The 27,659-nt window shown below is 58.0% G+C and overlaps 2 protein-coding genes and 1 long non-coding RNA gene across 3 annotated transcripts in view; 2 read left to right on the forward strand and 1 right to left on the reverse strand.

Annotated features, from left to right (window-relative positions):
* The window catches only part of MEGF8 (multiple EGF like domains 8), a 40,822-nt gene extending 16,017 nt beyond the window's left edge, over positions 1 to 24,805 (forward strand). Inside the window, exons 15-41 of the mRNA XM_019434475.2 lie at positions 430 to 666; positions 1,561 to 1,679; positions 1,762 to 1,893; positions 1,987 to 2,100; positions 2,404 to 2,652; positions 3,155 to 3,354; positions 3,644 to 3,854; positions 3,956 to 4,205; positions 4,738 to 4,870; positions 6,818 to 7,065; positions 7,156 to 7,266; positions 7,437 to 7,555; positions 7,913 to 8,120; positions 8,661 to 8,841; positions 9,381 to 9,544; positions 10,245 to 10,389; positions 11,999 to 12,230; positions 13,420 to 13,543; positions 13,671 to 13,884; positions 14,009 to 14,223; positions 18,353 to 18,560; positions 18,725 to 18,884; positions 19,197 to 19,389; positions 19,885 to 20,055; positions 20,153 to 20,283; positions 20,797 to 20,929; positions 21,880 to 24,805. Coding sequence (XP_019290020.1) covers positions 430 to 666; positions 1,561 to 1,679; positions 1,762 to 1,893; positions 1,987 to 2,100; positions 2,404 to 2,652; positions 3,155 to 3,354; positions 3,644 to 3,854; positions 3,956 to 4,205; positions 4,738 to 4,870; positions 6,818 to 7,065; positions 7,156 to 7,266; positions 7,437 to 7,555; positions 7,913 to 8,120; positions 8,661 to 8,841; positions 9,381 to 9,544; positions 10,245 to 10,389; positions 11,999 to 12,230; positions 13,420 to 13,543; positions 13,671 to 13,884; positions 14,009 to 14,223; positions 18,353 to 18,560; positions 18,725 to 18,884; positions 19,197 to 19,389; positions 19,885 to 20,055; positions 20,153 to 20,283; positions 20,797 to 20,929; positions 21,880 to 23,148 — 5,871 coding nt within the window. The 3' untranslated portion in view covers positions 23,149 to 24,805. The remainder of the gene's footprint in view (positions 1 to 429; positions 667 to 1,560; positions 1,680 to 1,761; positions 1,894 to 1,986; positions 2,101 to 2,403; positions 2,653 to 3,154; positions 3,355 to 3,643; positions 3,855 to 3,955; positions 4,206 to 4,737; positions 4,871 to 6,817; positions 7,066 to 7,155; positions 7,267 to 7,436; positions 7,556 to 7,912; positions 8,121 to 8,660; positions 8,842 to 9,380; positions 9,545 to 10,244; positions 10,390 to 11,998; positions 12,231 to 13,419; positions 13,544 to 13,670; positions 13,885 to 14,008; positions 14,224 to 18,352; positions 18,561 to 18,724; positions 18,885 to 19,196; positions 19,390 to 19,884; positions 20,056 to 20,152; positions 20,284 to 20,796; positions 20,930 to 21,879) is intronic.
* Positions 1 to 27,659, reverse strand: part of DEDD2 (death effector domain containing 2) — a 147,715-nt gene that overhangs the window by 118,021 nt on the left and 2,035 nt on the right. The gene's annotated exons all lie outside the window — the stretch shown is intronic.
* On the forward strand, positions 25,347 to 27,600 carry LOC128778021 (uncharacterized). Its single transcript, XR_008423334.1, has 2 exons — positions 25,347 to 27,260; positions 27,303 to 27,600. It is a non-coding gene; the product is annotated as an uncharacterized LOC128778021 (long non-coding RNA).

Genomic DNA, 27,659 nt, shown 5'->3' on the forward strand with positions numbered 1-27,659 from the left:
TGACCCTTCACCCAGGCCGTGACTTCAGTTCCCCGGAGCTTTCTGAATGCCAGAGCACAAATTCTAACCCTCTTGACCTGACCTCTTACCCCTTGACTCTTGAACTCTGGGCCTCACCTTGAGCCCTCTAGGCCCCAACCTCCGACCCCCAGACTCTGACCTGATCTCACATTCTGACTCCTGCCCTGACCTCACTGGCCCTGACTTCTGCCCTCTGTACTTTGACCTCTAATCTCTAGATTCTCTCAGACCCTGATGCCCTCTTGTCTGCTCATCCTAAATCCTTACTTTCTACATGCTGAAGTTCTCAACTTTGTCTGCAGACACTGAAGTCTGTAGCCCCAAACCCTGACCCCTACCCCCAACCTCGACTCTTGCCCTGTGACTCGGAGTGTGGACCCCTGATCCTAAAGTGAGCACTTCCCGCAGGAGATCTCCTTCTTCTTTCTGGAGCCTTATCGCTCTTCAGCCTGTTCGTCCTACTCCTCCTGCCTGGGCTGCTTGGCGGACCAGGGCTGCGGCTGGTGCCTGACCAGCGCCACCTGCCACCTGCGCCAGAGCGGGGCCCACTGCGGGGACGACAGGACCGGCGGGTCCCTGCTGGTGCTGGTGCCTGCCCTCTGCCCGCTCTGCGAGGAGCATCGTGACTGTCACGCCTGTACCCAGGTGCCTGCCAAGCCGCAGAGGGGAGGTCTCGAGACAAAAGCAGCCAAATCGGGCGACTGGAAAAGGGGGAGGGCCCCTGGAGTTGGTACGGGCATCCGAGGGGTCCCCCTGGGGGCAGTGGCAGGAGGCAGGTGGAGCTGTTGTCTTTGATCTACAGTTGAGAGCTGGGTAGGGAGCAGAGGAGAGGGGCTGGAGAATGGGCTCCTGGCAATCAGGACTCTCTCTGTTGTCACTGCCAGAAACCCAAGTTGGTACCTCCTTACCAGAGGAGCATTTATGGGCTCAGGCTCCAGAGTCCAGGAGTAGGTCTTTAGGCCTGTGATCAGACCGTGTCGTCAGGCATCCATCTCCCTTCATTCTATACCCTTGCTTCCCTGGAGGTTCATTCCTCAGGGGTTACAAGGGATTCACAAGGGTTCCAGACCGTTGTCCCCCCACTCAGCTACCCGAGTCCTAAGTGGAAGAGAGCAACTTTCCGTCCTCACCCCACTCTCGCCCCCCAGTTCAACGGAAGTCCTAGAAGGACATTTCACTGGTTCTGGTTGGGTCTTGTGCCAACTTTCAGACCCGTCTGTGAGGCTGAGGGGGAGGACGTGTGGCCCTGTCCACATCTGAATCTTAAGGATAGATCAGCCCTATCTGGACCACACGTAGGGGTTCTGTTGCCCCAAAAGGCAGTGGCTGTTGGGAAGGCAGTTCCCATGGATCTTCAGCTGTGGCTGGAGGGGAAAGTCTGGAGAGGATGGCAGTTGGGGGGGGAGGTGGGCTTGGAGGGGTGGTCTGGGGGGTGGGTGGGTGAGGGAGGCAGCTGCTGGTTGAGCTGGGGACGGAGCCTGTGCTGGCAGCCCAAGGGAGATGGCTAAGCTGGGCTCTTCCTCCTTCTTAACTCCCCAGGACCCCTTCTGCGAGTGGCATCAGAGCACCAGCCGCAAAGGGGATGCAGCGTGCAGCCGGCGGGGCCGGAGTCGGGGCGCCCTGAAGAGCCCAGAGGAGTGTCCCCCGCTCTGCAGCCAGTGAGCCGCCTGGGCCCAGGGAGAGGGTATGGGGAGGGTTTGTGGGGGCCGGTTTGACCCTGTCCCTGCTCCCTGCCCCCAGACGCCTAACCTGTGACGACTGCCTGGCCAACTCCAGCCAGTGTGCCTGGTGTCAGTCCACCCATACCTGCTTCCTGTTCGCTGCCTACCTGGCACGGTACCCGCACGGGGGCTGCCGTGGCTGGGACGACAGGTACAGTCTTGTCAGGGTGGCGGGGCTCCCAGAGAGGAGAATGGAGCCGGGGGGGTGGGCGGTGGGACGCCCACCACGCCTGTCGCCCTGCAGCGTGCACTCAGAGCCCCGGTGCCGGAGCTGCGACCGCTTCCTGACCTGCCACGAGTGTCTGCAGAGCCATGAGTGCGGCTGGTGCGGCAATGAGGACAACCCCACGCTGGGACGGTGAGGCAGGGGACAGTGAGGCCAGAGGGTGGGGCGGGGGATGCGGCTCTCCTTCCGCCCTAATTCTAATGGCCTGTTTCTCTGCTCCTTCACCTTTTCTCTGTTTTTCTTCCCTTCCCCTCTCTCTCCGGTTCTCTCTCTTTTCTCCACTCCTACCCGGGCTCTGTGGCTGTTTTGTTCTCATTCTTCCTTCTTGTCTTTCTGTTTCTGTCTTTCCTTCTCTCTCCCTTTCACTGTCTCCCTGTCTCTGTCTCTTGTTTCTCTCTGTTCCCACCCCCTTCTTCACCTCCTGCCCCCCCCCAGGTGCCTTCAGGGGGACTTCTCGGGGCCTCTGGGTGGGGGTAACTGCTCCCTGTGGGTGGGGGAGGGCCTGGGGCTGTCTGTGGCCCTCCCTGCCCGCTGGGCATATGCCCGCTGTCCAGACGTGGACGAGTGTCGCCTGGGCCTGGCGCGGTGCCACCTGCGGGCGACCTGCCTGAACACACCCCTCAGCTACGAGTGTCACTGCCAGCGGGGCTACCAGGGCGATGGCATCACATACTGCAACCGCACGTGAGTGGGTGCGGGTTTCCATGGAGATGTCGCCCCAGGGCTGGGGCACGTGGAGATGGAGGGAGGAGGTGATCATGGTGCTGGGGTGCCTCTCTGGAACCAGCATCCCCAGTGAGCCCAGGGTTTTTACCTTGCGGGGTAGGCCCTCATTAGAGTGACAGGGTCCCCAGTGTGACACTAGTTACTGTGGAGACGGGTCATCCATGGACTACGGGCCATAGTCTTCAGCGTTGCCATGGAAATGGAGGAGGACCAAGTTGAAAGGGGTTTTCACAGAGAGCAGATCACCAATGGTGATACGTGGTTACTATAGAGACAGAAGTTACCACGTGCAATGGGGTTACCTTGGAGACAGGGCCGCCTACGGAGCCCAGGACCGTGGAACAGGCAGTCGCTTGTGATGGCGTTGCCATGGAGATGATGGGTTGGAATGGGGTGTGTCGGGGGGTGCCTTGGGGGCCGAGGGCCTCCTAGCCCTTCTGTGCTCCTGCCACGCCCTCAGGTGCTTGGAAGACTGTGGCCATGGTGTGTGCAGCGGTCCCCCTGACTTCACCTGCGTGTGTGACCTGGGCTGGACGTCAGACCTGCCCCTGCCCACGCCTGCCCCGGGACCCCCCGCGCCCCGCTGCTCCCGGGACTGCGGCTGCAACTTCCACAGCCACTGCCGCCGGCGGGGGCCTGGCTTCTGTGATGAGTGCCAGGGTGAGCAGCCACATCCCCACCCCCGGGGCCAGCTCCAGTTTCCTTTCTCTGCCTGGGCTTCTGGGTCTCCTCTCCCAGCTGTGGATCCCCCTGTCCCATTGCCTGCTTCTGACCCCAGACAGTTTCAGTGCCACTCCCCATCCTGGGACTTGGCTATTCCTCCCCAGTCTGGGCCCCTGCTTACCTTCCTTTGAAGCAGCCAGGTGGGGTCAGGGATCAGCTGAGCCAGTTGTCGGGCCCCTCCTGCCCTTGCCCTGACTCTGTGTCCCACCTGCTGGGGCCCCCACAGACTGGACGTGGGGGGAGCACTGCGAACGGTGCCGGCCCGGCAGCTTTGGCAACGCCACGGGCTCGGGCGGCTGCCGGCCCTGCCAGTGCAACGGGCATGGGGACCCGCGCCGCGGCCACTGTGACAACCTCAGCGGGCTCTGCTTCTGTCAGGACCACACCGAAGGTGCCCACTGCCAGCTCTGCTCCCCTGGCTACTATGGGGACCCTCGGTGAGCCAGGGGCCAGCCAGGTGGGCCAGGGTGTGGTTAGGGATGTGGTAGGACAGGGCAAGGCTGGTCTGACGCTCTTGTTCTTTCCTCCGTCTCCCCAGGGCTGGTGGCTCCTGTTTCCGGGAGTGTGGGGGGCGTGCCCTCCTTACCAACGTGTCCTCAGTGGCGCTGGGCTCACGCCGGGTTGGGGGGCTGCTGCCTCCAGGCGGTGGGGCAGCGAGAGCTGGGCCAGGCCTGTCCTATTGCGTGTGGGTTGTCTCAGCCACCGAGGTGCTGCAGCCCTGTGCCCCTGGGACCCTCTGTCCCCCCCTCACCCTCACCTTCTCCCCCGACAGCAGCACCCCCTGCACGGTGAGTGCCGAGGGTGCCAGAGTTCAGGCCCATGTTTCCCCCACCCAGTCTGAATCCTCAGACAGGCCCTGACCCTACATCCCTTTTTCTTTATCCTTCAAACCCTAAGCTCCCTTCCTCAGACCCCAGACCTTCATTCCTCAGCCCACAGACCCTCCCATTCCCCAGATCACCTCCTACTTCCTGAGCCCCCCGTTCCCCATTCCTCGGTCCAGGCATGGTTAGTATCTGTACAATGTGTGTGTGCCAACTCTGGCCAGTAGGTAGGGGCTGCCAGGAGCTGGGCATCAAGAACGAGGCTCCATGCAGAGTGCCTGATCCGTCGATTAGCCATGTCTGCTGTGAGCTTGGGAGGGGAAGGGTAGCCTCCGTGCCACAGTTTGACAGTCTGCCCAGAAGTTTCAAGCAGCTCGTTTCCCGGTCTCAGATTGCCCTCTCCTTTTGAGCTCCTCCTCCTCCCCAAACGTCCCCAAGCATCCCTCTTTCTCAGCCTTACTGTCCTGATCCTTCACTCTGCATCCTTCACTTCCAGCTGAGCTATGTCCTGGCCTTTGATGGATTCCCGCGCTTCCTGGACACTGGTGTCGTCCAGTCGGACCGTAGCCTCATTGCTGCCTTCTGTGGCCAGCGGCGGGACAGGCCTCTCACTGTGCAGGCCCTGTCTGGTATGGTGGCTGGGGAAAGCGGGACCCTGTCCTGGACTATGGAGCCCTTGTCCCTGTACCTTGCTCCCTGAGGTGGGCTCACCTTGCTCCCTGAGCAAGGTCCCTTGCTCCCTGCTCTTGAGGTGGGCTCAAGACCCAGCCCAACTCTGCCCCTGACTTCCTGGGTGATGCTGTCCCTTGCTACATCTAGGCCTCAGTTTCTTCAGCTGAGAGGCTAATAGGATTGCCCTGGCTGGGCTGCTTCTCTGAGAGAAGGCCCATGTGGGACAAGTCTTTGGGGTACTCAGAATGTGGCTGGCGTGAAGGCCCCTGACTGTCTCCTCAGCCTGGTGGTTCTCAACAGGGCGGGGGTGGGGGAGGATTTTGCCCCTTGGGCCTTTTGGCTAAGTCTAGAGACATTGCGATTGTCACGAGTGCTGCTGGTGTGTCACGGGTGGAGGCTGGAGATACGGCTGTGCCTTCTGCAGCGCACAGGATGGCCCCCACAACCAAGAATTACCAGGCCCGTTACATCAGCAGTGCTGAGAGGTTGGGAAACCAGCCTTGTCTGATGGAGTTGCGCTAAAAATAATTTGTTACCTGTGGCGGCTGAAGGGCCCGAATTTGGAAATACTTCCTGTTCACGTCGTAAATCGGAGTGGTTCCGGGGCTGGAAGAGAGGGCGGAGTGGTAGTTGGCCTGCTGGGGACTGCACGCGACCCCGGAGCCCTCCACAGACAGCAACTAGAACTAGGGGCCCTCGATTTCACTTCACCCAGCAAATGTGTACAGAGCACCTTCAGTGAGCCCCACCCGAGCTGGGTGCCCGGGGCGTACAGCAGAACAAGGGACGCAGGTGGGGAGGAAGAGGGTAACAAACAGCATCAACACATTTTAGTCAGAATAGTGACACCTTTGCTAAGGGATGAGAGGAAGCAGAAAGGAGGCACCTGGCCTGTCTGGAGGGTTGGGGAGGGCTTTTTTTAGAGGTGAGATTTCACTGGAGGCCTGAAGGGGGCGGTGTGGGAGAGGGAGGAGGGTTCTTCTCCAGGCTCTGGAGGCCAGAAGAGCAGCAGGTGCCCAGGCCCGGAGAGGCAGTCTGGGGACCCGCCCTGCTAGAGCACAGAGGGCTGGGAGAGTGGGAGGCCTTGAGGTCAGAGGGCCTATGGCATCTCCACTATTAACATAACTTTATCAAGGCATTATTATTATTATTTAAAAAATGTGTTTAATGTTTATTTATTTTTGAGAGAGAGAGCATGAGCAGGGGAGGGGAAGAATCTGAAACAGGCTCCAGGCTCTGAGCTGCCAGCACAGAGCCCAATGCGGGGCTCAAACCCACGAACCGTAAGATCATGACCCGAGCCGAAGTCGGATGCTCAACTGACTGAGCCACCCAGGCGCCCCTTATTATTATTATTTTAAAGTTTATCTATTTTGAGAAAGAAAGGAAGAAAGCGTGCGCATATACAGGGAAGGGGCAGAGAAAGAGAGGGAGAGAGAGAATCTCAAGCAGGCTCCACACCGTCAATGCAGAGCCCAATGCGGGGCTCAAACTCACAAACCGTGAGATCATGACCTGAGCGGAAACCAAGAGTTGGAAGCATTAACCGACCGAGCCACCCAACGCCCTCCCCACCCCCGACATTATTTACACCCATGAGGAATTCCTGCCCCTCTCCCTCACCACTGATCTATTCTGTAAGGAGACTCGGTCTTAGGTCAGAGCTGTAGGGAGCTGTGGAGGGTTCGGAGCTTGCCGGTGATGGGGTTGGGATTGGAATTTGATGGGTTGGATGAGGGAGAGAGTGTGCAGGGTGCAGAACAGCTAAGCATGGCAGTGATTATAAGTTACAAGGAGTGCCTTCCTCCCCTGCCCAGTTACACTGGATTTTCTCTAAACCTGGGGGTAGAGCAGCGTCCTGGAGCCCAGCCCTGCCACAAGTCTCTGGCCTCTCTCCCCCACAGGCCTGCTTGTCCTGCACTGGGAAGCCAACGGCTCCTCATCCTGGGGCTTCAACGCTTCCGTGGGCTCTGCCCGCTGCGGGTCAGGGGGCCCGGGGAGCTGCCCTGTCCCCCAGGAGTGTGTGCCCCAGGACGGGGCCGCAGGTGCTGGACTCTGCCGATGTCCTCAGGGCTGGGCTGGCCCCCACTGCCGCATGGCTCTGTGTCCCGAGAACTGTAACGCCCACAGCGGGGCGGGGACTTGTAACCAGGTATGGGGGGGCGGGGGTGCACAGGACAAGCCGTGTGGGACAGGGGTGGTGGTCAGGGCTCCCTCTGAGTCCCCGTCTGCTCTTCCCCAGAGCCTGGGTGTGTGCATCTGTGCTGAGGGCTTCGGGGGTCCTGACTGTGCCACGAAGCTGGACGGCGGGCAGCTGGTCTGGGAGACCCTCATGGACAGCCGCCTCTCAGCTGTGAGTTGTGGATGCCACTCCTGCAAGGAGGTGCCACACAGCCTACTTCCTGGATCACTGCCCCCCCCCCCCCCGCCCAATTCCTGGGACCAGCCCCCAGACCCCACATGCAGCCTGACACTTTATAGTGACGTTAGCCTGACCCCTCCTGTCCCCACCTCCACCCCCAGGACACTGCTAGCCGATTCCTACACCGCTTGGGGCACACCATGGTGGAGGGACCTGATGCCACCTTGTGGATGTTTGGGGGCCTGGGCCTGCCCCAGGGGCTGCTAGGAAACCTGTACAGGTGAGGGATGCCTCCGGGAGGTGGGATACCTGAGTGAGAGAAGGTCACCTGAGGAGATGCTGAGATGTCTGTCACATGAGTCCCTTCGGGGGCAGAAAAAAACCACCTGGTGTAAAACAAAAACAAACAAATCTCTGCAGGCAGACATCCCAGAAGATGATGGGGCACTTGTCACAGGAGGCTCATCTCAGGGTCTGGGATACTGTTTTGGGTGGTGCTACCCCGGGTGGGGGGGGATGGTAAGATGATAGGGGGTCACCCTAGGGGATGTTGGGGTAACTGTGTGTTGAGGGGGGTCACCCCAGAGGATACTGGGATGACTCTAGTTAAGACTTGGATTTTGCACCTTGGCGCCAGGTACTCCGTGAGCGAGCGACGGTGGACACAGATGCTGGCGGGAGCCGAGGATGGGGGCCCGGGCCCCTCCCCTCGCTCCTTCCACGCGGCTGCCTATGTGTCCGCCGGCCGTGGTGCCATGTACCTTCTGGGGGGACTCACGGCCGGGGGTGTCACCCGCGACTTCTGGGTCCTCAACCTCACCACCCTGCAGTGGCGGCAGGAGAAGGTGAGCCTGTCTCCTTTCCTCCAGCCCCCACAGTCCGTCTCCAGCAGGGGTGACCAGAGCCGCTCCTGCCGTTTCACCTCCAGAGGATGTAGCTCCCCCCCGCCCCGCCCCTCCGGGCTCCAGCACACGTCCTAAAGTTGAAGTTTACTAGCCATCCTGGGTCGCGCTGTATTCCCAACCCAGTCCGTGGCCAAGCGGATGTGATCCTCCTGTCCGTGAGGCGGGGACCCAGCCCACTGTGTGGAGAGGGTACAGTCAGCCCCACACAGCCAGAGTGAGAGAGAAGAGCAAGGGCTTCCAGAAGAAACACCAGGCTGCCCCTACCTGCGTCAGTGACCCCGAGCAGGCAGAAATGACTCGACGCCCATGCACACCTGCTGGGACCAGGCTGGGCATGTTGGAAGCTTGGGGTCTGACCAGCTCTGAGCAGCTCAGCACCTCCTTAGCAGCTCAAGGGGGGTGTCCGGAGTTCTGAGTCTCCTACCTGCTAGATTACCCCTAACCCCCCGCTCCCTGGTGACCTCTGCCCCGTGTCCCCAGGTTCCTCAGACTGTGGACTTGCCAGCCGTTGCCGGTCACACCCTAACTGCCCGCCGCGGCCTGTCCCTGCTCCTGGTGGGCGGTTATTCCCCCGAAAATGGCTTCAACCAGCAGCTGTTTGAGTACCAGCTGGTCACTGGCACCTGGGTGTCCGGAGCCCAGAGCGGGACACCCCCCACAGGTCAGGCCGGGGACAGGGAGGACACAGCACCTTGGACGCCTGGCCATCCAGGGCTCTGTGTCGGCTCTCTGTGCACTGCCACACCCTATGGTCACTGTCCCTTATAGCTGGTTGTCTCCCTGTCTTCCCCCCCATGCCCACCAGATTCTCAGGAGACCACCTCTTGAGAAGTTCATTCTCTCTCTTTAGTCCATGATAAGCTGCCCACCTTCTGCCCCATGACACTGGGCCACCATGTTCCTCTCCCAGGGCCTAGATCACCGCCCCTCAGGTATTCTTTTCCTCTCTCTCCTCTTCCATTCTTTGATCACTGCCCTCCAGGACATCCAGGTACCCCGTCTCCCTGCCTTCTCTTGCCCAGGGTCTCTAGTGGTTGTCCTTTCAAGCCGAAGGGGGAAGGAGGGGTTGAGAAGAGCTCCTAGGTGGTGTGGTCACAGGACGGGGAGCCCAGGGAGGTGTGGCAGGGGGCGTTCCTAATCACCAGCCCTTCCCCCCAGTCTCTGCTTACTCATCCCCACCCCCCACCCCGCCCCCGCCAGGTCTCTATGGTCATTCTGCCGTGTACCACGAGGCCACTGACTCCCTCTACGTGTTTGGGGGTTTCCGCTTCCACGTGGAGCTGGCAGCCCCGTCCCCTGAGCTCTACTCCCTGCATTGTCCTGACCGCACCTGGAGCCTGCTGGCCCCTTCCCAGGGGGCAAAGGTCAGGAAAAGAGATGTACACAGCTGGGTGTAGGGGGGCAGGAAGGAGGGCCCTCCCTTTCCAGTCCCCTAGACAGGCCTGTGGCACCCCACGTCTCCCCTTCTCCCATCACTCAGTGGGAGGGAAGAATCCTAGACCAGGAGGTCAGAGGCCTGGGTTCTGCTCCAGCTCTGCCCCTCTCTTGGTGTAGCCCTGGCAGGTCCCTCTACTTCCCAGCCTCCCCATCCAAAAAATCTGGGACTGAGGCTACTTGAACCTCCTGCATTCAAGGCCAAAGGAGATAGCATGTGGGAGAAGGCGGACCCTGGATGTGCTGGTTAGAGACAACTGAGTGTTCCATCCGCAAACATATTTCCAAGCCCTTTTTGGGGCCTTAGCCTCACCCCCAGGGTGCCCCCAGCCCAGCTGGCAAGGTCACACAAGAAATGTGGGATTCATCTCAAGCAGCCAGTGCCAGGTTCCCGGGGAACAGGGCATGGGGGTTCGGGGAGTTCGGGGAAGGGAGATGGCCCTGGGGGTGCTCTGAAGAGTGAGGGAGGTTTCCTGGAGGAAGGAGCTGAGATTTGAAGGAGATTCGGGGTTGGGTGGGCTGCTGGGGGCTGAGGTATGGGATTCAGGGTGGCAGGTGGGCTGAGAGGGAGCGTGAAGAGCAGAGGAGTGTGGGCTCTGACCAGCCATCCTGCGGGTGTCATCCCAACAGCCACGCCCCCGGCTTTTCCATGCCGCAGCCCTGCTAGGGGACACCATGGTGGTCCTTGGGGGGCGCTCGGACCCTGATGAGTTCAGCAGTGACGTTCTACTCTACCAGGTCAACTGCAACGCCTGGCTCCTGCCCGACCTCACCCGTAAGTCCAGTGCTCTGCCTGGGAGGCCCGGGGACATCCTGGAGGGGTCCTGGCCCTGTCCTGGGAGCCTCGTCATCCAGGGTCACTTGGGCCCCTTCAGACCCACCGGCAAAGCCTCTTTCCCCTCCATCATCTAAACACCCATGGTGAGGCACCTGGGTGGCTCAATGGGTTAAGGGTCCAACTTTGGCTCAGGTCATGATGTCACAGTCCATGAGTTCGAGCTCCGCATTGTGCTGTCAGCACAGATCCTGGAACCTGCTTTGAATTGTGTCTCCCTCTCTCTCTGCCCCTCCTCTACTCGCACTTTGTCTCTCTCTGTCTCTCAAAAATAAACATTAAAAATAATAATAATAATAATAAATAAATACCCATGGAGATGCCTACCTTTCTTTTCTTAGAAAGTTTGTATTTTTTATTATGATTATAAAAGTAATAATATTCATTGTATGTAATTAGTGAAATAAGAAGAAAAAGATCCCACAGAATCCCACTCTCTGGAGACGGTACTATTATATGTGGGTGCCTCTGCTGTTCAGAGGCTGGAAAGGGGCTAGTACCTTGCCTTTCTATTTCACTTACCATTTTTAAGTGGTATGTATGTAAGTGTATATAACTGTGTATGCTTCTGGGCCTTCCTCCCTTTTCTTTTTGCTTCTTTCTTTGACTCTCTGTCTCTAATTCCCTTTTACTCTTTTTTTTTACAAATTTATTTTCTTTTAATGTTTATTTATTTTTGAGAGAGAGACAGAGACAGAGCATGAGTGGGGCAGGGGCAGAGAGAGAAGGAGACAGAATCTGAAGCAGGCTCCAGGCTCTGAGCTGTCAGCACAGCCCGATGTGGGGCTCAAACTCATGAACTCGAACTCATGAACTTGAACTCGAACTCATGAGATCATGACCTGAGCTGAAGTCAGACGCTTAACTGACTGAACCATCCAGGCGCCCCATCTAATTCTCTGTGACTGCCTCTCTCTCTCTCTTTCTCTTTTGTTTTTTTTTTTTCTGGAGGATTTAAAAAACTTGAGGTGAAATTCACATAAGGAAATTAACCATCATAAAATTAACAATGCCGTGGTGTCTGGTACCTTCACGATGTTGTGCAACCACTGCCTCTGTCCGGTTCCAAAACCTTTGTCTCCATTCTCATTCCATTCATTCTTTCTGTTTCCTTTTTCTGTTTGTCTCTCCTTCTCTCTCTCTCTCTTTTTTTTAAACGTTTATTTATTTTTGAGACAGAGAGAGACAGAGCATGAACAGGTGAGGGTCAGAGAGGGAGACACAGAATCTGAAACAGGCTCCAGGCTCTGAGCTGTCAGCACAGAGCCTGACGCGGGGCTCGAACTCATGGACCGTGAGATCATGACCTGAGCCGAAGTCTGACGCTTAACCGACCAAGCCACCCAGACGCCCCTGTCTCTCCCTCTCTTTTGTCTTGCTGTCTGTGTCCGATTCTCTTGCCCTGCCTGGCCTTATGTATCTTGTCTGTCTTTCCCGGTCTGTTTCTGCTCTCCTTAGCCTGTTGCTCTGTTCAGCGTCCCCCTCTGACTGGGATCTTTATGAGGCTCTCTTCTCTGATGATCTCTTTGAACATTCTGTCTTTCGCCAGGCCCAGCCTCTGTGGGGCCCCCGATGGAGGAGTCTGTGGCCCACGCCGTGGCGGCGGTAGGAGGCCGCCTGTACATCTCAGGTGGCTTCGGGGGAGTGGCCCTGGGCCGCCTGCTGGCCCTGACCCTGCCCCCTGACCCCTGCCGCCTGCTGCCCTCACCTGAAGCTTGTAACCAGTCTGGGGCCTGCACCTGGTGCCATGGGGCCTGCTTGTCCGGAGACCAGGCTCATAGGTAACCATGGTGACTGAACATCACACGGGGGGCTGGTACAGGTGCCCTCCAAAAGGGGTTCTGTGCCAGGCCAGGCTTGGGGGGAGGCCACAGAAGGGTACTGTCTGGTTGGGATATCAGCTCACATGGGAAAATGGGTGACTTCATCACAGGGTCGTGCTGGGGCACCCGCAAGTGAGAAGCCCTGCTTGGGGGCTGGGGTATCATCCACGAATGTTTCCTGGAGTAGCTGGGTCTGAACTGGCTCCTAAAGGACCAGTAGAGTTTGGACCAGCAGAGGTTCAGAAGTGGGGCTGTGCCTGGTGTATTTTAGAGCCCGTCTATGTTGGGGGGAAATGAGACTGGAAGTGTGGGTGGGGACATCTCAGAAAGTGCTTCCCGTGCCTGGCTGTGGCGCTGGGCTCCAGCCAGGTCCACGGATTCCTCATCTGTAGTTTGGACTCCAGACATCTCAGGAAGCTGAAAGGGCTGTCCTAGGTTCAGCACAAACTCTTTAGGCTCCGCAATTATCCTGAACTGGTATGGGACTACTAACGGGCTTGGCTTGGCTCATTAAATATGTCACCATGTTTACTACTGAATTATTAAAGGGTTTGATTTATGGGGTGTTTCCCAGACTCCACTAGGAGTGCTATGTGGCAGTGGGTACACCTACTGCTTTTCTAAAATCTGGAAAATTCTGAAATATGTGCACCTTCAGGGATTCTGGGTAAGGGATTATGAACCTCCCCTGTGGGTGATGGGGAGCCAGGGAAGGTTGAGCAGGGGAGGGCAGCAACAGGCCCGGGCACAAAGCCCTGGGACTATTGGGAAGGAGAGAGTGGTGAAGGAGGCTGTCGGTGGAGGCCCTGGAGGAGGCCAAGGAGGAGGAGGAGGCTGGGGTGAGAGGGAGAAGCCTGAGCTGGGCAAGGGGCTGCAGGGGTGGAGACAGGGGGACGCCTTGGTGACTGGAGGGGCAGGAGGGTATGGGGTATTGTCCAGTATCTCTGGCTGGGGTGATGGGGACGTGAGACTGTTGCCAAGTAGGATGGGAGAGGAGCAGGTTGGGAGGCCTGTGCTGAGACCACTTTGGGGTGCACGTTGGGGGGCCTGCAGGATGATGTCTAGGAAGCACCAGGAAGTAGCAAGGGCAGGAGGAGGAGGGATGGGGTCTGGCTGGTGTGGTGAACCAGGCCTCATGTCTCCCCAGGCTGGGCTGTGGGGGCCCCCCGTGTTCCCCAATGCCTCGCTCTCCGGAGGAATGTCGACGTCTCCGGACCTGCAGTGAGTGCCTGGCCCGCCACCCCCGGACCCTGCAGCCTGGAGACGGAGAGGTGAATGGCGGGGGCGATGGGTTGGGAGCATCTCAGGAGCTTCAGCTGAGGTTGGGTGGGAAGAGCCAGGTTACGAGGGGTGCTGGGGGACCCTGAGGACCCCACGGAGCCCATGCTCCTCCACCAGGCATCTGCCCCCCGCTGTAAGTGGTGTACCAACTGCCCCGAGGGCGCCTGCATCGGGCGGAATGGGTCCTGCACCTCAGAGAATGACTGTCGGATCAACCAGCGGGAGGTCTTCTGGGCCGGGAACTGCTCAGAGGCTGTGTGTGGGGCCGCCGACTGTGAGCAGTGCACCCGGGAGGGCAAGTGCATGTGGACGAGGCAGTTCAAGAGGACAGGTGAGGCCCGCTCGGTCCCCTGGAGGAGCGTGTGGGGACCTGGACCCCTGGGCCCAAGGAAGGGAGGGAGAGGGCAGGGGAGGGGAGGGGGGACCAGTTCTAATTCCTGTGCCGCTAACCCCAGGGGAGACCCGCCGCATCCTCTCGGTGCAGCCCACCTATGACTGGACCTGCTTCAGCCACTCTCTGCTGAATGTGTCCCCAATGCCGGTGGAGTCATCGCCCCCCCTACCCTGCCCCACTCCCTGTCACCTCCTGCCCAACTGCACCTCCTGCCTGGACTCCAAAGGTGCGGATGGGGGCTGGCAGCACTGTGTCTGGAGCAGCAGCCTCCAACAGGTACTGCACTGGCTGGGTGTCGGTGGGTGGGGGGTGGGGGGCTCTTTGCCCTGCACCTCCTCCTCTGTCCTGCTGCCTCCTCTGTTTCCCAGCTCTGGTTCTCCCGTGGCACTTTCCCTGTCCAGCTACTTTCTCTTCTCTCCTACCAGCACCTCTTTCTTCCCTCCTGGCCTTGCGAACCTCCCTGTCGTGTCTGCTTAGGCACTGCCACCCGACCTTCCGGACTACCCAGCTGGGTTCATGCTCCTCCCTGACCTTCCTGTGACTTCTGATTCCATCTGTCCTCTCCCTCCTAAACTTCTGCACTTCCTTCCTCCATCTCTCGCTCTCTGCTTTTGGAACTTCTGGTTGTAAGAAGCAGAAACACCCTAGAGCTGGTTTTATTATAATGAATTGGGGTAGAAAGTGCTGTTCCATCCTTCTCGGGCTGCAGGGTCTCCGCTCTTCTCTGGGTGCCTCTATCCCCTGGTTTCTCTTGGCTAGATCATCAACACACACGGCCTCAAATGGCAGCCCTTGGCCTTTAGTCTATGTGACTTTCTAATTCTCGAGATGACAGTTATCTCTGTGCTTATCGGTTAGCTCACATTCTCAAGGGGAGATTTCAACTCAGCTCATGAGTGAGATGTCCAGCCTTGGTCCAGTGAGACGTGGCCAGGGAGGGGCAGGAGCACACGATTCCAACACGGCAGTTCAGACCTACCCCTCATTTTGGCTGTGGGCTGGGGAGGTGATTCTTTGTGGGCGTGGTCTGGGCAGGCATTTAGTTGCCGGTGACAATCTGCCCCTTGAACGGCTCATCATGCCTCTCTCTTGGAGTCCACTCCAGAGATGCGTCTTTGGTCATCACAGTGGCAGACACAAGTCCTTCAAGCCCCAACCCCACCCCAGGGGGAAGACAAGAAAGATTCACCTCTGGCAGTCACATCCAGAAGCAGTGTCATTGGGCCAGAGTTCTGGGTCTCTTGTTCTCAGTGATGGCCACTTCTTATTCACCTTTATTTATTTATTTATTTATTTATTTATTTATTTATTTATTTCATTTTATTTTATTTTTGAGACAGAGAGAGACAGAACATGAACGGGGGAGGGACAGAGAGAGAGGGAGACACAGAATCAGAAGCAGGCTCCAGGCTCTGAGCCATCAGCCCAGAGCCCGATGCGGGGCTCGAACTCACAGACTGTGAGATCGTGACCTGAGCTGAAGTCGGATGCTTAACCGACTGAGCCACCCAGGCGCCCCTCTTATTCACCTTTATTGTGGAACAGCCAACCCACATGTGACCACTCACCATCTCACAACCCATGAGTCTACATGAATCTTCAGTAAAATAGAACTGCTGACCACAGACCCACTGGGGTGTATTCTAACACCAGCAGCCCCTTCTCCAATTCTCCAGACACCAGCTGGGTGTCTAACACCTCAGTTCACTCCTGACACCGTCTACCTAGAGTTGGAGTCAGATCCTACAAAGTTAAAGAACTCAGTCCCACAAGCCTGCCGACCTCAGACCACCCATACTTCTGACCAGCCAGCTATAAATCAGGGGTTTTTCCACCCCCTCTGCAGGCTCAAAAATTTGCTAGAATGGCTCACAGAAGAAACAGTTACTTATGAATACCAGTTTACTTTAAAGGCTACAACTCAGGGGCGCCTGGGTGGCTCAGTCAGTTAAGCGTCCGACTCTTCGTTTCGGCTCAGGTCATGATCTCACAGTTTGTGGGCTTGAGCCCCATGTCTGGCTCTTGGCTGACAGTAAGGAGCTTGCTTGGGATTCTCTGTCTCCCCCTCTCTCTCTGCCCTTCCCCCGCTCGCTCTCGATCTCTCTCTCTCTCTCAAAAAAATAGGTAAATAAACTTAAAAAAATGTTTTTAAGGCTACAACTCAGAGCCAAGTGGAAGAGACAAATACGGCAAGGTATGGGGTGGCCATGCAAAGCTTCCGTGCCCTCTCCGGGCACACAATGCTTGCAACAGGGGAGCTTTCCGAATCTCCTCTCTCTTGAGTTTTTACAGACTCCAACTCCACCCCCATCTCACTGGGGCTGGGGGGGGGGGGAGCGGGTTGCAAGCGCCCCTCCCACCTCTGGTCCTTCTGGTGACTCCCTCCATTTTTAGCATAAACTCAGGTGTGAAATCAGCTTCTTATGAATAACAAAAGACATTCCAGCATTCAGGAAGAACCGAGACACGGGGAGGATATATTCTTGTGTTACATCACAGCATCCCATAGGCAGGTTGTATAAATTAAATGGGAGAGTGTATTTTAGAACACAGGGCCATGCTTGCCGTTTGGTAAAAACTCTGTAACGCTTCAAGTTCTGCCCACTGGGAGGATTCCCAGCCTCCCCTATCTGGGACACACCCACAGGGCCACCACAGTAGGGTGGGTGTCCTCCTTGTGACCCTGCAGTGTGCGTCTCTAACACACGGAGGCCTCATCCCCAAGCCTGGGGGCTTTCTGGTGATACAAGCTTTTCCCTAGTATTGTTGAGAGTCTCATCATTTGTCTTTGTGGGAACCCCAGGGACCGGAAGGCAATGCCAGAGAGCCTGTTGCCAGGCACTTGCTGCTCCCCTGGCCCTTCTATGCTGCTCAGGGAGTGAGGAGGGGCTGGGTTGGAGGCGGGAGGAGGCTGTGGGGCGGGAGACTCCAGCACAGACTCCAGGCGTCGCCCGTAGATGCAAGAGCACTTCCGCCAGATCTTCGGATTTCTGTGAAATCTCCTAGCTCTAAAGTGTTGGCTTAGGCTTTTAAAAACCACCACTGTGCAGACCAGACATCACAGATGTACAGACCAGACCCGTAAGAGATGTGCAGACCAGACCCGTTACGATTTGGCTCAAGGGCAGCTGTCTGTGAACCATCGGGCATCGTTCCCTTGAATGACTTTGGCTTCAGAGCCTGGGACAAGCAAGAGGGCTCTCTTCCCTGGCTTCTCTTCATCACATTCTTTATCGAGCCCCTTCCTCGTGCCAGGCACTTTGCTAGGTTGTGGGCCTGTGTCAACATGAGCTAGAATCCTGCTCTCGGAACTTACATTCCTACGTCTCTTCCAGGAGTGCAGGATACGCAGTTTATGGTGTTGGGCAGCATTGCATATGGCCATTAGGGAGGTTACCGCAAAGAACGCTGGGCAGACTTGAGACTTGGTCTCCCCCTCCCACCCCCCAGATTGCCCCACCATCTGCCAAGGGGTGCACTACATTTAGATCTGGAAGCCTAGCTCTGGCAGTTCGGCAAGGCTCAGCTCACTGCTGGCGGTAACCCTCAGAGCTCCGGCCACAGCAACCAGGGTGTCTATTTCAGGATTATATGGTTGCTAATTGCTGTCAGACAGCCCAGACTAATCTCTGCTGTCTTATACTTAAGGCCCGAGCAGTGGATAAAATACTCTTACACACCAAGAGTCTGACCCCTGCTGGGTGCCTCGTCTGGGTCCCAGGATGTGATAAGTGATGGCGTATGAACTCCTGTGCAGCCCCTGACCGCAGACTCAGCTTCCCAGCCTAGGGTGGGAGGACCCTCTTGCCCAGCAGCTGGGCCCACATTTTTCTAAGTGACCGTGGCTTGTAACTCCCTGCCTCCCGTCACTAGTTTCTATCTCCACTTGGGATTGTTGCCTTCCTTTGTAAGAAACAGCCGTGTCCACTAAGCTGGGTGGGTAGACTGCCGCGGCCAATCACACTAACACAGTGGTACCTCTTGGAGCCCAGGGTGGAAAATGCAGCCAAGGCCGTATTGGAGACAGAGCCTGGAAAGCTGCCCACCCTGGCTTTGGGTGTGTGGTCCTCATCAGTTCTTCCTTCTGCATCTGCTCTGTTTTTCTGCCCCTCTGGTCTCTTCATTTGCTGTGATTTGCTCATTCAAATGTCCCTGCCAGCCCCAGTCTCCAGAATCTTCTAGTTTCAAGGTTGCCCCTAGCCTGACTTCCCGTGTGGACTCCTAGTTGCAAATGCTTGATGGGAACAATGTGATGACCTCAGCTGGGTCCGCTTTGGTCCATCGACTGTGGCCAGAGAGGGGCGAGAGCTCTGAGGAAGGGGTGTAGTTGGGGAGAATACCCATGATGTGTTTGGTGCTCTTTCTCACCCCCCACCTCATTTCTCATTTCCCCTCCCCCATACAGTGTCTGAGCCCCTCCTACCTGCCCCTGCGATGTATGGCCGGAGGCTGTGGGCGGCTGCTCCGGGGACCCGAGAGCTGCTCCCTGGGCTGTGCTCAGGCGACCCAGTGCGCCCTGTGCCTGCGGCGCCCCCACTGTGGCTGGTGTGCCTGGGGGGGCCAAGATGGGGGTGGCCGCTGCCTGGAGGGTGGACTCAGCGGTCCCCGTGACGGTGAGATGGGTTAGGACGTGGGGTGAGGGGGACTGACCCTTGGCTGGGGGTCTGGCACAGAGAAAGTGGGGGGGCGCTGGGGGCTGTCTCAGAGGTGGGGATCAGGGACAGGTGGAGCGAGGGCCTGGGTGGCACCCAGGTGAAGCTCTGTATCCCTGGGCCAGGGCTGACATGCGGGCGACCTGGGGCCTCCTGGGCCTTCCTGTCCTGTCCCCCTGAAGACGAGTGTGCAAACGGACATCACGACTGCAATGAGACACAGAACTGCCACGACCGGCCACACGGTTACGAGTGCAGCTGCAAGGCGGGCTACACCATGGACAAGTGAGGGGGCGAGGGCGGTGGCCCAGGCACCTGTGGGGTGGGAGCAGCAGAGGGTGAGGCAGGAACCAGAGTGGGCGTGAGGTGGTGGGACTCATCCGGGATGCGGTGAAGGTGGGGGCTCAGTCGTGGAGGGGAGGGGTTGGTGAGTTAAATGGGGCACCTGGGAAGAGGGTGGCAGGCTGGACCCCGGACGAGGACCATGGAACAGACCAGGCGTGAGCAACCGGTTGAGGGCAGTGTAGTGGGTGTTGGGCCGGCGGGAGCCACGAAGCCTCCTGCTCCGCCCTGACCCTCTGCCCTCCACCCCTGCAGCGTGACTGGGCTGTGCCGCCCGGTGTGCGCCCAGGGCTGCGTGAATGGCTCGTGTGTGGAGCCCGACCACTGCCGCTGCCACTTCGGCTTTGTTGGCCGCAACTGCTCCACAGAGTGTCGCTGCAACCGCCACAGCGAATGCGCGGGTGTGGGCGCCCGTGACCATTGCCTGCTGTGCCGCAACCACACCAAGGTGGGCCTTCCGGGGTCTCAGGCCCTCCCCCCAGGGACAGGGCCTTCTCTGCCTTCAGCTCTCGCTCAGGCATCTTGAGCCTCCTCCCAAGCCCTGATAAGCCGGGCCCAGGGAGGAGGAGGCCTAGCCCTAACCCAGGGAGGTGTGAGGAGATTCTGGGGACGCTGTCTGAATTTGTATCAGAGAGGGGCTACCCCAGCATCGTGGACAGAATCAGTGCTGGACTGGCGAGGCTGGTCACGTGCAGGAGGACTTAGGATGGTGTAGAGAAAGGCTTTCTGAGCTCCCCACTGCGGGCTGGAGGGGCACGAACTCAGCCACCCTCCACCCCGTCACGGGAGGTGTGCAAGTGAAGGCAGGGGGCTAAGTCGCAGAAAGGCTGGGATTGCCCAAACCGAGTGCCTGAGCCCCTGCTGCACCCTCATGGTGCTCTCAGAGTGTCCCCCCCACCCCCCACTGATCACCAACTCTGACCACCCTGTCGCTGGTTTCCAGGGCAGCCACTGCGAGCAGTGCCTCCCTCTGTTCGTGGGCTCGGCTGTGGGGGGCGGGACCTGCCGGCCCTGCCACGCCTTCTGTCGTGGCAATAGCCACGTCTGCGTCTCCAGGAAGGAGCTCGAAATGGCCAGGAAGGAACCAGAGAAGTACTCGCTGGATCCAGAGGAGGTAAAAAGGCTGGAGTCCAGGGCTTCTGGGCCAGGTCTTGGGGAGGAGGGGGAATAGTCCAGGCCTTTTTGTGATCACTCTGTCTTCCTTTGGTCAGATTGAAAACTGGGTGACAGAGGGGCCTAGTGAAGACGAGGCTGTGTGTGTGAACTGCCAGAATAACAGTTACGGGGACAAATGCGAGAGCTGCCTGCACGGCTACTTCCTCCTGGATGGGAAGTGTACCAAGTGAGAAGAAGGGGGGCCTGGGACCCTTGCCCTGCTCACTAGGAATAGCTCTGGGAGCCAGACTCCCCTCCCCAGTTCTCCGCCCTCAATCAGAAGCGGACAATATCCTCAGGGAGGCCCCAGGCTGAGGCAGAGTTGGGGGCGATGAGCCAGACTCAGGTGGGAGACCCCCAGCCTCCGAGGCCAGTGTTGAGACGCAGGCCGCAGAGCACCACCCCGTGGAGACTGGCAGGCAGAGAGAGAGCTGCCGAGGGTGAGGCCTCAGGACAGCCTCCCATTCCAGCCCTTCCTTCTGAATGTTCAGCAGACTCTGGAGTCATTCCAACCTGGCTCCAAATCCTGGCCTTGCCACTTACTGGCTCTGTGGCCTTGGGCAAATGGCTTGACCATTTGTGAGCCCCAGTCTCCTCTTCTGGCCTGTTGCTCACATCGGAGCTCACATAGGCAGCATCCAGCCTGGATCCCGGTAGGTCAGGGGAGCCCCCTGACCCCTGTCTTCTCCCCCTTCCTCAGATGCCAGTGCAATGGCCATGCAGATACATGTAACGAGCAGGACGGGACGGGCTGCCCGTGTCAGAACAATACAGAGACGGGCACGTGCCAGGGTAGCTCGCCCAGTGACCGCCGAGACTGCTACAAGTACCAGGTGCGGCTGGAGAAGCGAGTTGCAGATAAGCCAAGGGCCCCGCGCCCTCAGAGGTCCAAGGGCCCCACACCCTCGGAGGTCCACTCACTCATTCAACACATATTTACTGAGCACCTGGCAGTTGGAATGAGTGTGCCAGGCAGTGTGTGAGGCATTAGGACGCAGCGGGGAACAAAACGGGCAAAAGGTTCTGTCCTCAGGAAATTTACTTTCCCGTTAAGGAGTCCAGCAACAAACAAATGAAGAAGTCGGATGCACAGTATGTTAGCAATGAGCAGTAAGGAGAAAGGAGGGCCAGTGTTTGGAGTGGGAATAGTAGATACGATGACCAAGGAAAGCCTTCCTGAGAAGGTGGCACTTGAGAAAAGACCTGATGGAAGTCAGGACAGGCAGATATGGGGATTGTGGGTGAGTAGAGAGTCAGCCAGGTAATAGATCACCCAGTGCAAAGGCCCTGAGGTAGGAGGTACCTAACGTCCTACGGAAACAGCAAGGCTGGCAGGTGAGGCTGGCCCAACCCCGTGCTGTGCCTGTGGCTTCGGCAGTCCCATGAGCGAGCTCTGTTTACTGCCTGTGTAAGGAGAAAGGATCTCAAATTCAGCGAGGTCAAGTCATTAGTCTGAGGCCACACAGGCAGTGAGGAGGTAGAGCCAGGTTCAGCAGAGCTCTTCATCGCTGTGCCTCAGAGTTCCAGAGGCCTCCACATCAGGGTGCTGTGGTCATGGGGTGACACCAGGGACAGCAGTAGTAGAGTGTAGGGTCCTGGTGGCCTCCACACTGTGTCAGGGAGGTGTGGGGGCAGGGGGAGCAGTCACAAGGAAGCTGCTGGGGACTGAGAGAGCCTGGGGCAGTGACTGCTCACCGGTTGGTACTGAACATCAGTACTGCATGGAGGGTGGCCAGGCACTGAGCCAGCCCTGACTGCCACCCCCCCCACCACTTGCCCGCAGTGCGCCAAGTGCCGGGAGTCCTTCCACGGGAGCCCGCTGGGTGGCCAGCAGTGTTACCGCCTCATTTCCGTGGAGCAGGAGTGCTGCCTGGACCCCACGTCCCAGACCAACTGCTTCCACGAACCCAAGCGCCGGGCTCTGGGCCCCGGCCGCACTGTCCTCTTTGGCGTGCAGCCCAAGTTTACCAACGTGGACATCCGCCTGACGCTGGATGTGACCTTCGGTGCTGTGGACCTCTATGTCTCCACCTCCTACGACACCTTCGTGGTCCGTGTGGCCCCTGACACGGGCGTCCACACCGTGCATATCCAGCCACCTCCACCCCCACCGCCTCCCCCACCCCCTGCCGACGGCGGACCCCGGGGGGCCGGGGATCCAGGAGGACCCGGGGCCGGGAGCGGGCCAGGTGCCCCGGCGGAGCCCAGGGTGCGGGAGGTGTGGCCACGGGGCCTGATCACCTACGTGACTGTGACAGAGCCGTCGGCCGTGCTCGTGGTTCGTGGTGTGCGGGACCGGCTGGTCATCACCTACCCGCACGAGCACCATGCCCTCAAGTCCAGCCGCTTTTACCTACTCCTGCTGGGCGTGGGGGACCCGAGCGGGCCCGGCGCCAATGGTTCAGCTGACTCGCAGGGCCTGCTCTTCTTCCGGCAGGACCAGGCCCACATCGACCTATTTGTCTTCTTCTCCGTCTTCTTCTCCTGCTTCTTTCTCTTCCTCTCACTCTGCGTGCTCCTCTGGAAGGCCAAGCAGGCCCTGGACCAGCGGCAGGAACAGCGCCGGCATCTGCAAGAGATGACCAAGATGGCCAGCCGCCCCTTTGCCAAGGTCACCGTCTGCTTCCCGCCTGACCCTGCCGCCCCGGCCCCTGCCTGGAAGCCGGCTGGGCTCCCACCACCCACCTTCCGCCGTTCGGAACCCTTCTTGGCACCCCTGCTGCTGACGGGGGCCGGGGGGCCCTGGGGACCTGTGGGAGGAGGCTGCTGCCCGCCCGCCGTCCCGGCCACCACTGCCGGCCTGCGAGCCGGGCCCATCACCCTTGAACCCACTGAAGATGGCATGGCCGGTGTGGCCACTCTGCTGCTCCAGCTGCCTGGAGGACCCCAAGCACCCAACGGCGCCTGCCTAGGGTCGGCCCTCGTCACGCTGCGGCACAGGCTGCACGAATACTGTGGGGGTGGTGGGGGTGCTGGGGGCAGTGGGCACGGGGCTGGCGCAGGCCGGAAGGGACTGTTGAGCCAGGACAATCTCACCAGCATGTCCCTCTGACCCACGGTGTGGTCCTCAGCCACAGCGACTGAGTACCCTGATAACGCCACCCTGGATTCAGGGCTCCTCCACTTGGCGGCCCCTGGACACTGTGTCCTCAGAGATCTCTGGCTCCCTTTCCCCGGGGCTCCCCAGACAGGGCATTTGACGTTCTGCATTCAACAATTATTTATTGAATACTTACTGTATGCCAGGCACTGTTGAAGTCACCGGGCAAAGCAGGAACTGAGACAGACGAGTTCCCTGATCTCGTGGGACTTAGGTTCCAGTGGAGGGAGACAATCAGTGTGCACCAGTGCCTGTGCACACACACGCGCGCGTGCGCACACACACACACACACACACACACACACACACACACACAGGCGAGGAAGGTCATTTCCGGGAGGGAGAAGTGCCATGAGGGATCAACAGGATGTGGCTGTGAGGGACTTCGAGGTAGAGTCTGTTGGGCATTCCGAGAAGCTAGGCCTAAAGCCTGAGAAGGAACTGGCCGTGGGGAAAGCTTCAGAAAGTGGGTCTCAGGCAGAGGGAGCCGTAAGGACAAGGCCCTGAGGTGGGGACCCGCTTGCTTCATTGGAAGGATCAGAAAGGGCCAGCATGACCCAGACTGCATGTGAAGAGATGAGTTGGGAGACAGCAATGGGATCACCCAGGGCTGTGTGGGTCCCAGATAGGATGTTGAATTTTATTCTCGGGGAAAGCCAAGGGACAGTTTCATAAGGATCTGAGGTACGTATTCGAGAGGTCACTCAGCTGTGGTGTGGAGGATGGTTCGGAGGGGGCAAGAGAGGCGACCAGGGACAAGAGACGATGATTACGATGAGGGCAGTGGTGGGGGTGGGGGTCAGGGACAGGTGCAGGATGTGTGTGAGAGGAGGTAACGATGGCGTGGATGTTGGGATCAGGGAGGGGGGAGTCCAGGATGACTCCAACTTTGTGGCCTGAACTGTGGGCGGATACTGGGTGGTTTATCATCATGGGCAGCCTGGGTCTTGTGGGGAAAACCAGGAGTCCAGTCTGAGACTCTTAAGATGCTCTCTTTAGGCATCTCTCCAGTCAGGTCCAGCCAGGGAAACAGACTGCTGTACTTTAGCGGAAGGAACTGAGCGCAGGGGATTGGCTGTGTTGTTGAGGGACGCAGGCGATCAGAGGTGGGACAGTGAGGCAGTCCAGGGGCCAGCTGTCACCTGTAGGCTGGACAGACAAAGCCAAAGCTCAGATGGTGTAATTGATGCTAGGACCAGGGCCACCCGGCTCAGCAGGAATCCAAGGAGACAAAGCCTCAGATGCTGCCCCAGGGCGCTGGGCGTTGGAGATGGAAATGGTGGAGTCCTCTGCGCTTCTCTCTTCCCAGACAGTGCTGCCTTGAAGACTTGTGGGTTCCCTCTAGGGGCCGCTCTCCCACTCAGCCACCACCTTGGACTTCTGAGCTCCTCTCCCCCTTAAGGACTTCGCACCCCCATCCTAGTCATCTTGAACTTGGGACTCCTTTTGCAAGACTCCATCCCCCAGCTGTACTTTGGGGCCTTAAGGAGCTGGGCCCCGTCTCCTCTCCTCTGCTGGGGGCCTTAGTCTAAGAGGCCATGTGTGCTGTCAGGGGCCGTCTGAAAGGGAGGAGTGGTTGAAGCAGCAAATAAAGAGTGTAGGGAAGGCGGGTGTCTGAGCACCGTCTGCCTGCAGGAGATGGGGTGTCTTGCTTCTCTGAACAGCATCTAAATGTGGATAAATCGAGTCAGTGCCCTTACCTTGGCCCCCCTCTGAGCTGTATAGCTTGGGCCTGGCTCCTCCCTGCCCCTCCTGAGCAGGGGTGAGATGGGACCACTATAGAAGCCCTCGTTCCCCAGAAGGGACAGACCTAGAGGAGCTGAGGGCACCGAGACCGTTGGCCCTTCCTCGGATCCCTGTTGCAGGAAGACCCCAGTTCGTCTCCGGAGGGAAAACATTGCCTTGGTCCCAGGCTTGGGTTTTATTCTGGCCTCTGACATAAGAGTGAGGCAGCACGGAGACCAAAATGCCCTAACGTGATGAGTTTGAGTTTTCTCTAATCCCAGAAGGCTCCAAGGCCCAAACCGGAAGCAGCACAAGAGGCTTCATCTTCCAGGCCCCCAGGGCAAGCAAGAGCAGTGGTGAAGAAGGTGCAAATGTGCCCTCGGTCGGCCTCGAGCAGTGAGCAGCAAGCAGCAGCGTGGGAGTCTTCAGCAAGCAGCAGCGTGGGAGTCTGGCCGAGAGTGGTAAACAACGTGTTTTCCTCTTCAGCCTGCCCGTGGGCACACGCCTGAGGCTTCATCTGATGTGAGCCCAAGACACGATAGTGAGGTGGACTTAGGGGGAGTGGGGCCGGGGGAGGTGGGTGGGGTTGGGTCTTCACTGTGGTCCATGAAAATCCTAGTATTTTCGGATTTATGGGCAGTTTAAGGGATTTTCAAGGATTACTCTGCCCACACATGAGTTTTGCCTTTGTGAGCCATTGGTAGTGCCTAACCTCCGAGACGTGACTGTGAACTTGTATTTACTGAGTACCGGCGCTAGACAGTTTGCTTGCCATGTTACAGCCCAGCAACCCTATGCGGTAGGTAGCCGTGTGATCCCCGTTTGCAGGGGAGAAAACAGAAGTTCATAGATGTCATTGAGCCATTGAATGAATTTGAACCCAGGCCATGTGACTCTCAAATCCACATGCCTGACCACCAGACCCTCTAGCCTCCTGAGGAGGGAACCCCCAGGAATAAGGGGGGGGGGGGAAGAGGAGGAGACAAGGGAGAAAGCACAAGGGAGATCATGCGGGTTCTTAGCCCACCTAGCTGAGAGCTCTCCCAGCACAGAGCAGGCACTAGAGGCAGGTGTTCAAAATGGCGGGTTTCTGCTGGGGATAAGGCACAATTTCCCACCCGGGATGCTAACCAGAAGCAGGACATGCTGCCTAAGGGAGTCCAAGGCCAGGAGAGCGTTCACCCTGCATGACCAGGAAGGAGCTAAGACTCGTCTGCATTATGATCAGATCTTTGGTAAGGTCTCTTCCCCACCACCACCCTGTGACTGTGCCTTCCTGAGCAGAGCGTTTGCACTGTGACTGGCCCCTTGCTCTGCTACACAGAGCCAGCCTCTCCAACTCCTGTCCATACCTTGCAGATGCCCCTATACAAATGCCCCATAGCATGAGGCACGTGTTCCTCCTCCCTCCACGTTAGCTCCTCAGCTGGCACCTCACCCTGGTATCCATGTACCTGAATGCAAGAGGCTCAGGGAGTGTGAGAGAAAGACTGGGCGTGGGAGGTCTGGATTCTAGTCTGTGTATGGCCATCAATGCCCTAGGGACTTCAGAAAAAGGGGAGAAATTTCACCAAGGGCCAACAACACTCCAGGTAGTGTGCTGGGTGCTTAGCCTGAGTCCTTTAGTCTTCCTGATACCGATGCTGGGAGGGACAGGTTTATTCCCCCATTTTGCAGATTTGGAAACTAAGTCCCTTGCCTGAGAACTCAGGGCAGATTAACAGGGGAGCCCAGATTCTGATGCAAGCCTGTCTGACTCTCCATTGCCCCCCACCGTTACCTCTAAAATCATGTCCCTTTTCTGCATCAGTGTCTCCCACCTGTGATCACTCACTATCTCCACCCACAAGGGGCTCCATGCAGTTCTAGGTGCTAGGGACACAGCAGTGAACAGGGTCCCTGCCCTCATGGAACTGACAAACCAGCAGGGAGCCAGAAAATAAATATGTAAATGATGTGGTATATTGAAATATGACCAGAAAAACAAGGCGGTGAAGGAGAAGAGGGGTTGGTCCTTGCTATGTAATATAAGGTAGAAGGGAAGGCCTTGCTCCTAAGATGACATGTGAACAGACGGGAAGGAATGAGCCATAGGGACATCTGAGGGAAGAGAATTCCAAGTTGAGGCAACAGCTAGTGCAAAGGTCCTGAGGTGGGAGCACGACTAGCATTTTAGAGAACCAACCAAGAGACTCACGCGGGTAGGAGCGGGTGGGAATAAGGAGGAGACAAGGTCAAGGAAAAGCCGGAGGCAGATTGTGCAGGTCCTCGGGCCACGGTGAGGACTCTGGCTTTAGCTCTGTGCAGGAGGAGCCGTGAGAAGGTTCTGAACACAGGAGGTCTGTGCAGGAGGAGCCGTGAGAAGGTTCTGAGCACAGGAGGCATGTGACCTAACTCAGGTGTTCGCAGACGGAGCCAGAGCTGAGCCCCTGGAAGGCTGGGGTTTGCTGTTTCCTGAGAGGAGGAGACTGGGAGGAGGAGGTCGGGGGCAGGGAATCCAGAGTTAGGTTTTAACTTGTCGATGCCCATTAGATATTCCAAGCAAAGATGTCACTTGGTGGTTGGATACATGAATGGAAAGAGAAAGAGTAACAGCAAAGAATATAAGTGATATATTAATACCAGGATAGTATAATATTATTATACATAATGATACTATTAACAAGTTTATTAAGCTCACTCTGGTCTTTCCATCTGTTCCATCACTTGCTCTCACAGTAGCCACATGACATACTAGG

This window comes from Panthera pardus, unplaced genomic scaffold (assembly GCF_024362965.1).
Source record: "Panthera pardus isolate Hobbes unplaced genomic scaffold, ASM2436296v1 HiC_scaffold_18, whole genome shotgun sequence".
Lineage (NCBI taxonomy): Eukaryota > Metazoa > Chordata > Mammalia > Carnivora > Felidae > Panthera > Panthera pardus.